Source organism: Saccopteryx leptura, chromosome 4 (genome assembly GCF_036850995.1).
Source record: "Saccopteryx leptura isolate mSacLep1 chromosome 4, mSacLep1_pri_phased_curated, whole genome shotgun sequence".
Classification (NCBI taxonomy): domain Eukaryota; kingdom Metazoa; phylum Chordata; class Mammalia; order Chiroptera; family Emballonuridae; genus Saccopteryx; species Saccopteryx leptura.
In genome coordinates, this window is record NC_089506.1 from 221685435 (window position 1) to 221696498 (window position 11064).

General features: G+C 56.3%; 1 protein-coding gene across 2 annotated transcripts in view; it reads right to left on the reverse strand.

Annotated features, from left to right (window-relative positions):
- Positions 1-11064, reverse strand: part of SCNN1G (sodium channel epithelial 1 subunit gamma) — a 28235-nt gene that overhangs the window by 12053 nt on the left and 5118 nt on the right. Inside the window, exons 4-6 of one of the 2 annotated variants that reach the window (XM_066383409.1) lie at positions 10558-10661; positions 6324-6487; positions 1892-1978 (exon numbers count right to left, since the gene is read on the reverse strand). In XM_066383409.1, coding sequence (XP_066239506.1) covers positions 1892-1978; positions 6324-6487; positions 10558-10661 — 355 coding nt within the window. The remainder of the gene's footprint in view (positions 1-1891; positions 1979-6323; positions 6488-10557; positions 10662-11064) is intronic. The other variant, XM_066383411.1, reaches the window with a different exon arrangement.

Consider the following 11064-nt stretch of genomic DNA (forward strand, 5'->3'; position numbering starts at 1 on the left):
CTGACGTCTGACAAGGTGTGTGCCAGGGAAATCCCAGGTGCTGCGGGCGCCTGAGATGGAATGAGGGGTGATTCGAGTCTTTCTTTTTTTTCTTTTGTTCTGTTTTTATATTGCAATGAATTCATAAAACGCATCTGTGTAGGATGAAGTGTACAGGTCTAATCAGTGGAGAAGGAAACAGTGACCCCCGTCTGTGAAGTGAGGACTATTAACTATTAGGAGGAAGTCAAAATTCTACCTCTACTTCATCTCCTGCAGGGAGGGAAAAAGAAAATCTAGTGGGTTAAGATATGAAACGAAATAATACCATAACTAGAAGGAAACTCAGCTCAGGATCTGACCTCAAAGAGGGAAAATCCTCCATAAACATTGTGACTACACCCAAGATTGGAGTATGTAAACATTCGATGATTCTGTGTGTGAAACAGTAGCCCAGGGAAATCTGAAAGGAAAACACAAGCTGGGGAAGGTATTTGCAACGCATGTGGCCAGTCATTAGTGTGCTCTTTCTAAAGAGGAAAGAGATCAGGACCTGGCCGGTTGGCTCAGTGGTAGAGCATCATCCCAGCGTGTGGAAGTCCCGGGTTCGATTCCCGGCCAGGGCACACAGGAGAAGCGCCCATCTGCTTCTCCACCCCTCCCCCTCTCCTTCCTCTCTCTCTCTCTCTCTCTCTCTCTTCCCGTCCCGCAGCCAAGGCTCCATTGGTTCGAGCACATCGGTTCCAGGTGCTGAAGGTGCCTCTCTGGAGCCTCCACCTCAGGTGTTAAAAATAGCTTGGTTTGGGGGCACATGTGGGAGTCTGTCTCTCTATCTCCCCTCCTCTCACTTGGAAAAAAAAGAAAAAAGAAAGAGATCGATGTCTCTGGACTCATGAAGGGGGGAGGAGGATCACAAAGGACAAGAGGGAACTTCTTCAACCCCTTTTCCCTTTATTTTTCCTTTTCTTCACATCTTTTTCTCTTTAACATAAAATGCATAGAGCAATACTCGATATTTAAGGCGCACTCCCTACAGGCCAAGCTTGGCTCTCGTTGCTCCACATGAATTAACTCAGCGGAATGCTCACCAGCCCAGGAACTGAGTCGGTTTACTTCACCCCCATTCTACAGAGCGAGTCGCCGGGACGCACACAGAGATGACACAGCCACGGTGCCACGCCGGGGTTTGAGACGCACACAGAGATGACACAGCCACGGTGCCACGCCGGGGTTTGAGACGCACACAGAGATGACACAGCCACGGTGCCACGCTGGGGTTTGAGACGCACACAGAGATGACACAGCCACGGTGCCACGCCGGGGTTTGAGACGCACACAGAGATGACACAGCCACGGTGCCACGCTGGGGTTTGAGACGCACACAGAGATGACACAGCCACGGTGCCACGCCGGGGTTTCAACCCCAGCCGTCCGGCTCTGGAGTTTGAGCGCTTACTCCCTCTTGCGCCTGCGCTCGTGTGAAGAAGTGTGCACGAGCTCTAGGACGAGGCTGTGCAGTGGGGTTTGTGGTGACAGAGAAACCCCCACCCCTCTGGGGCTGGCGCCACGCCCTCAGGGGAGCGGTCCCCTCTTCCCAGCCCCATTGTACTTAGGTTTCTGTTCTACTTCCTCCGCTGAGAACCTCCGCGGCAAAGCACCGCGGTGACTGCTGGGCTGCCAGACCCAGAGAACAACCACCTCTCGTCCTTTCTCTTGCTTGACCGCTCAGCTGCAGCTGACCCCTCAGCTCACACCTTCCTTGAGACTCTGTTCCTCGATTCGTCCGATACCGACTCCTCCCGGCTTCTGCCTCGACTCCTCTGCCTCTGTTTGCCTGTTTTCTCTCTGCTCAGACTTTAAACAGGGCTGTTCCAGTTCAGGTTCCGGGGGGGGGGGGGGAGATGGTGCTTACTTCCAAGTCCGGAGTGATGCTGCCCACTAGCCCCGGCCTCAGCTGCTTCCTGGACGCCTCCACCTGGCTCCCCAAAGGCACAACCACCTGGGTATGTCCCGGAAGGAAGCGGTCATCTGTCTTCTCCCCCAGACCTCCCCCTCCTCTTGCAGGCCCTAGTTTTGAGCCTGCCACCTCCATCCACCCCACGGCCCCAGCCAGAACCTGAATATCAGCCTGACTCCCCCCACCCTGGCCCTTCCTCTCTGACCTTGGTTGTCGAGCTCTGCTGCCTCCTGTTGTAATCTCTCTCAAATCTCTTCACTTCTGCTCATGGCCTCCCCGCTGCCGTGGCCTCCGCTGAGATGCTTATCGCTTCTCTCTAGAATGACTATAAATGGGCTGCTTGCAGTATCCTGATTACACTCAGCCAAGGGGATGTTTCAGAAGATTTCGTTACACGGCTTACAATCCTTTCTGTGACCTCTTGGTTACTGCTGTGCCCTTTGTCTGGACTGTCCTGCCCGGATAGTGCTTACTGATCCTCGTCCTTCACGAATCTGTCGTCTAGAAAGCCTTCACCAACAGCTTCTGTCTGGGCTGCCATCCATCCATCCATCCATCCATCTATCCATCCATCCATCCATCCATCTATCCATCCATCCATCCATCCATCCATCCATCCATCCATCCATCACTTATACTATCTGCCCAAGAACTGCACCTGTGGACAAGACAGGGAAGGTGTCTGTTCCCACAGAGCTAAGAACCGCATTGCAAACGTGTATTGTCTTAAAGCTAAGACCTTTAAAGGCAGGTGTTCTGATGATGTGGTCATCTCTGAATATCCAGTGCTTTGGCCACACAGTTCCTCCATGAAGGAAAGAAATTTTGTGAACTCCCTGATTAACCAGCCACTGAGTCGACCAGCTTAACATGCCCATCCAAAAAACAAATAAAACATAAATAAGAAAGGAAGGAAGTCTACCTTGTTTGAACTTATTCTTAGTGACTCCCAACTGACCTCTCAGTAATCCCTGGGTTTTTGTTTTTTTTTCTTGTTGTTGTTAAATGCTCATAAATCACACTGCAGCTGCCTGACCCAGCTCTGTAGCTTGCATTTTGTACATCTCAAATTAGGCAGAACAGAAAACCCACCCAAGTCTCTGTTGACCCACCATTGGTAAAGAGAACATTGGCTAAACAATGTGGTGGGTATTTTCTGAGCTTGCAGCAGAGAACCAGAAGGCGGAATCCCTCGGTTCCTGGCCTTGATTCTCAGCTCTCGTCACTGTCGTCCCCCCCCCAACCCCCCCCCCCCAACCCCCGGTCCGGTCCGCAGATGCCGTGAGAGGCGGAAGGCAGGACACAGCGAAGGGCTCAGGTAAGACTGTGACTGCAGATCCCAGCCCCTGCTCCAGCCGGCGGATAAAACTGCTCGGGAAAGGCTGGCTCACCGTGCCCTCCGTTCCGATCCGATCCGGGAGTTGGTGAACAGAAGAACCAGTGACTCAGTGGCCCCACAAAGTCCTTGAAAGCCACAGTTTGAGCAGGTTGGGGCTCAAGACCTTTTTTTTTTTTTTTCTTGGGCAATCAGCCTGCACACAGCCAAGTGAGTATACGGAACTGCTCGTGTGAGAACAAACTGCCCACACCAGAGTGCAGCCCCTGACCCACGTGGCCCCTTCGAGCGGCTGGGTCCCCAGACCCCCGTCCTGATGGCTTCCCCTGGGCACCACGCAGCACTGAGGCCACCAACGTCCTCTGGAATCTCACCATTCCAGAGGAAATGTCTCCACGCCAATGTCACTTCCTCAGGAAAGCACTGCTTGAACTCCCCAAACCTCCCCGTCCCCCATTTAAAAATAGCCCTTGGCCGAGCATCCCCCATGATACGATACGCCTCCCCCCAGCATCTTGCCTTTCTCCTCGTTAGCACCTGTGACAATTACAATTAACCACCTGGGTGCTCTTTCTCATTTGCCATTGGTTCTCTCTGCTGGACCCTAAGTTTCCACAGGACAGGGACAGGGACTTCCACACCGATGTGATCCCAATGTCTAGGTCCTAGGAGGGCTCAGAAAACGCTGGTTGGGTGGATGGATAAATAATGGGTGGATATACCAGCGCCGGTGCCCACCCACCCTGCCACCTTCTACCCTCCCACGAAGCCCTCGGGCACGGCTGTGCTAAGCCCTGTGTGTCGTGCTGGCCCGGCCTTACTCTCGTTCGAGGGAACGCTCTTGGCTTCTCACTCATGCGGAACGAGTCAGGTTTATGAAGCGGAGGTTCCCAGCCTGGCTGCCTCTTAGAATAATAACCAGTGGCGTTTGGTACAAGATACAGATCGGAAGCTGATGGTCAACCAGGCTTGGAAAACGCTGCTCTGGAGGTCAAGTTGGTGAGGGGTGAAAGTGAGAAGTTTAACGGGGACGTTTAAGGTTGGATATGAACAGAGATATAAACAGACAGCCCTCAAGGAGAATTTCCCCTCTACACATAGGTGAAAAAATAATAATGGCCCTGGCCGGTTGGCTCAGTGGTAGAGCGTCGGCCTGGTGTACAGAAGTCCCGGGTTCGATTCCCGGCCAGGGCACACAGGAGAAGCGCCCATCTGCTTCTCCACCCCTCCCCCTCTCCTTCCTCTCTGTCTCTCTCTTCCCCTCCCGCAGCCAAGGCTCCATTGGAGCAAAGATGGCCCGGGAGCTGGGGATGGCTCTGTGGCCTCTGCCCCAGGCGCTAGAGTGGCTCTGGTTGCGACAGAGCGACGCCCCCAGAGGGGCAGAGCGTCGCCCCTGGTGGGTGTGCCGGGTGGATCCGGTCGGGCGCATGCGGGAGTCTGTCTGACTGTCTCTCCCCATTTCTAGCTTCGGAAAAATACAAAAAAATAATAATAATAATAATAAAATAATAATAATAGTGCCGCTAAGGACTGTCATAATGAGAATAGCTACCATTTTTTGGTCTTGACAGATTAGCAGAGATTAAAAGTGGGTTAATAATGCCCGTGGTGACGAGGGTGCGGAAGACCAGCCACCCAGCCGTGTGGCCGGCGAGGGGGCGGACGGCCCCACAGAGCGCACGCTCTTCGACGCACCTCGAGGAAGCAGCCCGACACACCCACACACGCCGCGTCACGTCACATCCTGACTTTGAGCTGTGGTGGGAAAGGACCTAGCGCGTACGAAGAGGGCATCGTTCAGTAACTCGTCCGTCCGTGCCGCGGGGGGTCTGGGTCTTTAAGAAGCAGGAGGCGGGTCTATGGGTGCTGATACAGGAGCCACCGCCAAGCTATCGGGGTCACGGGGAAAGCGGGGTGTAAGAGAGTTTTGGAGAAATGCTTATACCGACTTGACGAGCAGGATGCCCGATGCCGGGGCCGGCCCAGGCCCAGCAGCAAGGGCGAGAGGGAGGAAGGCGCCCGGCGGGCAGGGATGGAGGGGACGGCGGCCCCGCGTGGCCCTCGCTGCGGTTTGGGTCTTTCGCTCTGTGTGCGTCCTCCCTTTCACCACGTTCTCACGCTCGTTCTAGATGGTCTGACCACCGTGCCGTATACCTGACGCTCATATGAAATGATATTGAATGTAAACAGAAATAAAAAAAAAGAGATTATAAAAAAGTCATTCTATTAGAGAGCGCGCGCGCGCGCGAGAGAGAGGGGGGAGCGGAAGTGGAAGGAAATTTTGTTGCCTCACTGAGTAACCAACCACTGAGCCTCCCAGCTTAACACACCCACCCAGAAACCGAGTGAAACACGCAGCACGGAAGACACGGCTTGCCCCCTAGCAGCGAACTTGTCGCCCACCCTCTGCCCGCACCGGGCACGGCTGACCCGAGGCCTGGAGGCCGCCGCCCGGATGCGTTTCTGTTGACAGGTGTGTGTGTCCTCAGCACCGAGTGAGGTCGGACAGGGCCCAACACTTGAGGCAGAAGGGAGTTCTTGGTAAACGGGGTGAAACTAAGGGACGTGGGGGCGGGCTACATGAACCTCTGAGCTCCCGGCGGCCTTCTCTTCGCCTTTAAATAGTGTCCACATGCCTCGTGAGCCTCCCGGTGGCCCCGGAAGAAAGCCGTCCGCCTGCTCTATCTGAACCACTGACGGCGGGGGGACCGTCAAGTGCCTGACACCGTGCTTCCAGCACACGCTCCCTCCGTACGCGCTGGTGTCTGGTCTCTGGCACGAGGAAGGTTTCTTCCGTTTCTTTCCCCCAACGGGCCTCTTGTCCGAGTCCACCCGCACGGAAGAGACAGGGACAGCCTAGCCTACCTGTCGTGTAAGCACCGGGACACCCGGTGGGGTACCCGTGGGCAAATGCGGGAACCCCTTGCCTTTGGAAACCCAACACTCTTTCCCACCCGCTGCACCTCATGGGTCAGCCTTTAAAATAAAAAAAAAAAAAACAAACCATCTGCGCTTCTCCCAGAGTCCCCGGAGATGCGAGGAGGCTCTTACCAGGTGCATGCCTATGGAGGTGGCCATCGCGGTCTCCACCTCTGTGCCCACGTCCTCGATGAACGGGTACTCGTCCTGCCGGTGGACAATCACCTTCGCCCCGGTGGAGGACACCAGGAAGGGGTTATACTCCTCTTCGTTTATGTACAAGATGACCTGCAGCCCTGGGGGGAGGGAGGGAGGAACAAGGTGGCTCCTTGTGGTGAAAGGCCCTGGAACGCACCTGTGGCAGCCCACCTCCCTCCCTCCCTCCCTCCTCGGGAGGCTCCAGACGCAGGCCCAGGCATTGTCCTGCAGGGGAGGACCGGCCCAGGCCAGACAGGAAGCCCCACAAGGGGATGGGGTCCTGCCAGCCTTGCTCGAAATAGGGGCTCACAAACAGCCTCACTCCCCCGGCTTCACTGGCTGTCAGGGAACAGCCGCCCTGCCTGCCCAGACAAGTGTCCCCGGCGTGGTGCTTGAGAGAGGGGAGCTCTGCTGAGCCCTGCAGAGGGGGGGGGGGCAGCACGGAGTCTGCTGCTGGGGAAACCCTCGGGGGCGGGGAGGGGGGCGGAGCCGTGGGGGGTGCCTCCCACCACATCATTGCCCTGACTTCCCACCCCTGCGACCGTCCGTCTGCTCTGCACCCAGCAGCCAGCCAGTCAGAGGGACCGTCCTGAAAATCAGAACCCCGACAGGCTCAGGTCCCTGTCTAAAACCCTTCGGTGGCCTCTCTCTGTGCGCGATGCCCCAGGGTAGGACCCAGGAGGCTGAGTGGGGCAGTTGAAGCCCTGAGGCCACTGCCTCCTCCCCCTCCCTCTCCCTTCCCCCTCCCCCTTTCTTTCCAGAAGCTCCAAACACAAGCACGCTGGTCTCCCTGGTCTTAGATCACATCACACTCACTTCCTTCTCACGGTCTTATGTTGGTTGGTGCCCAGAACACCCTTCTGCGGTCCTTTCCACGGGTCCTCTCGTCCCTACACAAGACTCCCATCCTGACCCGGGCGCCTCTCTCTCCCGCCTGGCACGCGGCAGGATTTGTAACTGGGCAAGGTCCGTGTGACTGTTGGCTCCTCTGTGACCCGTCCCTCTGTGCTAACACACACGTCCCCTGTGAGGGGACACAGCATCTGTCCTGCTCACCGCGCCGTCCCTGGCCCCTGGACGCAGGCCTGGCATCCACCCCACGCTCAGCAAGTGATTTTGGTAAATGAGGGGGCCAGTGAGCAGGGCCTCCAGGGGCCGAAGAAGAGCCTGTACGTAGAGAGTTATTCTTTTTTTTTTTTTTTTTTGCACTTTTCTGAAGCTAGAAACGGGGAGAGACAGTCAGACAGACTCCCGCATGCGCCCGACCAGGATCCACCCGGCACGCCCACCAGGGGCAACGCTCTGCCCACCAGGGGGCGATGCTCTGCCCCTCCGGGGTGTCGCTCTGCCGCGACCAGAGCCACTCTAGCGCCTGGGGCAGAGGCCAAGGAGCCATCCCCAGCGCCCGGGCCATCTTTGCTCCAATGGAGCCTCGGCTGCGGGAGGGAAAGAGAGAGACAGAGAGGAAGGAGAGGGGGAGGGGTGGAGAAGCAAATGGGCGCTTCTCCTGTGTGCCCTGGCCGGGAATCGAACCCGGGTCCCCTGCACGCCAGGCCGACACTCCACCACTGAGCCAACCGGCCAGGGCCGAGAGTTATTCTTGTTGGAGGAGAGCCAGGCCCCGGGGGACTTTCTGCTCCCATCCCGAGGAAGTGAAGGTCGAGGCCAAGCCTGCATGACTGAGGCCGCAGCGTCCAGGGAAGGCCCCAAGGACGTGGGTGTGTGGCCTGCTGGAGCTTTCTGCGGGTCAGGACTCAGACAGCAGATGGATGGTGCTATGTCTCAGAAAGGGCAAGAGAAGTCTAATCCGTCTTGCCAAACTAAATAATAAAATTGGACACTGGATTCTGCTTGTTAGTTTCTCAGGCAAGATGACAGATTTCTGCTTAATAAATCGGACGGCCGCTCTCACCAAGGCTCCTCAGTCCTGGGGAGATTGGGGTCCTCCACCTGCAGTGTTGTTGCTGCCTCATTCCTTTGTGGGCTCCTCTTCATGGAACCCTGAACATTGACAACAATTCTGGTTTTGTTTTGTTTTTTTTCCATTTGCAGATAAAGGAGCCAAAGCCCAGAGTGGGGAAGTGACGTGCTGGACGTCACACAGCACACAAGGAGCAGAGGCAGGCCAGGCAAGTCTTCCCGCTGAAGTACGTGCCCTCGGTGGTGGTTTCTTGCCGACGTGGCAGGAAGCCGGCCAGCACGGTGGCACGGGCTAGGAGTCCAGGTGGGGCTTTCCTCCACAACGATGACGATGACGACATAGACCTGGCTTTCCCTGCGGGCGTGTCCCCGTACATCCCTCACGCTCAGTTTGCTTAGGACCTCTCAGGGATCCCTCTGGGTGGGTGAGCCCGAGCAAGCTGTGGAGGGCCTGCCTCCCCTGCAGACTCAGGTGTGGGGCAGCAGACACGGTGCACCAGGGGAGGGGACAGCCCCAGGGAGAGCGGAAGAGCGGCCACCGTCGCCGTGACAACCACAGCTGGCGCTCCCCGTGTGCTTTATGTGTGTGGTAAACTGAACGCGTCCCCTTCTCCCCACCTTCGTAGGGTGAAACCCCTAATATGACTTGTATTTGGAGACAGGGCCTTTAGGAAACTAATGAGAGTTAAACGAAGTCATCAAGGTAAGCACTAATCCCATGCGACTGGTGTCCTTATAAGAAGAGGAAGAGCCCTGGCTGGTTGGCTCAGTGGTAGAGCTTCGCCGGGTGTGTGGAAGTCCCGGGTTCGATTCCCGGTCAGGGCACACAGGAGAAACACCCATCTGCTTCTCCACCCCTTCCCTTTCCCTCCAATCTCTCTCTCTCTCTCTCTCTCTCTCTCTCTCTCTCTCTCTCTCTCTCCTCCTCCTCCTCCTCCTCCTAGTCCTACAGCCATGGTCAATTGGAGCAAGTTGGCCCCAGGTGCTGAGGATGGCTTCATGGCCTCTGCTTCAGGTGCTAGAGTAGCTCGGTCGCTGAGCAACAGAGCAGCACCTCAGATGGGCAGAGCATCGCCCCATTTGGGGCTTGCTGGGTAGATCCCGGTTGGGGCACATGCAGGAGTCTATCTCTCTGCCTCCCTGCTTCTCACTTAAGAAAAGGAAAAAAAAAAAGGAAGAAAAAGAAGAGGGAGAGACACCAGAGAAAGCTCTGTCTCTCTGCACGCCACAGAGGAAGGGCCACGTGAGGATACAGTGAGAAGCTGGCTGACCTGCTAGCCAGGAAGAGAGGCCTCACCAAACACCAAACCCGCCAGCACCTTGACCGTGGGTTTCCAGCCTCCAGAACTGTGGGAGCATAAACGTCTGTTGCTTAAGTCACCCCATCGGTGATGCTTTGTCACGACAGCCCGAGCAGACTCATCCAGTGGGTCAGGTTCTATTCCAAGCGCTTCACACGCTCTCTCCAGTCTTCTCAGCGACCTTCCCTCAGAGCTGTTATGAGCGTCCCCACTTCAGAGATGTGTACAAGGTTTTGGCTCCAGAATCCGCCATCCTCTCAGCCACCAAGACCAAGGCCCGGTGTTTGCCTCCCTCATCTCCTGCTCAGTGTATCTGGGTGTCCGTCCCCCTGGAAGTTGCCGGCCTCGCCTCTCTCACTCCAGCGACAAGATAAAACCGGGGTGGGTTCCCAGGAGAAATCCCAGCCATGTCGAGGCTGCTCTCTCAGAAGTCGAGAGGAGACGTCCAAAAGTGGGGGAAAAGGTACCAATGAATCCTGACCAGGTGGTGGCGCAGCGGATAGAGCGTCGGACTGGGATGTGGAGGACCCAGGTTCAAAACCCCGAGGTTGCCGGCTTGAGCACAGGCTCATCTGGTTTGAGCAAGGCTCACCAGCTTGAGCCCAAGGTCGCTGGCTCGAGCAAGGGGTCACTCAGTCTGCTGGAGTCCCCCTCCCCGTCAAGGCACATATGAGAAAGCAATCAATGAACAACTAAGGTGCCGCAATGAAGAATTGATGCTCCTCATCTCTCTCCCTATCTGTCCCTCTCTGTGTCTCTCTCTGTCTCTGTCACAAAACAAACAAACAAGCAAACAAAGATACCAGTGAGGAAGGGACCAACACAGACGGTGATGGAAACGGTGAAATGGGAAAGTGTTGCCCCTGGTTCCGGCCAGGCGGGAAGACCCTCCACCCCTGGAAAGCTCAGGCATCCCCCCTGTTGTCCACCGCGCCTGATTTCCTTACCATATTCGCTGCCCCCCATGGAGGTGCTGTGGATGGTCTCGTTTTCTTTGTTGTTGAACGTGTAGCAGTTCCCGTACATTGGATGGTGGAAAAGGGTGAAGTTCCTATGGAGGTGAGAACACAGGTCAGAAGGGGCTGGGCTGGGAACCTCCCCCCCCTCCCCCCCATGTGCTGGAGCTGAAGTCTGAGTGGGCAGCGGTGACGGTGAACAAGGGACAGTGGACAGGACTCTCTCTCCCCCACTTTTCTCTCGTAAGTGACAGAAGGGACCTCCCTTCCAGGCTGAAGCAGGCTGGCTCTCTCTGTTCACCCGCCAGCCTCCACCTCCATCTGACCTGGTATTTCTTGTGCCGTACGCCGGCCCCAAATTCCTCTACTCTTGAAGTTCTCGCCAACACTTGATGTTTTCCCATCCCAATCCCCAGTCTTAGGACATGATCAACATGATCTCGAGAGGAGGGGCCACATTATAGACCTCCCTGCCTCTCTGCTTCCCTCCCTCCCTCT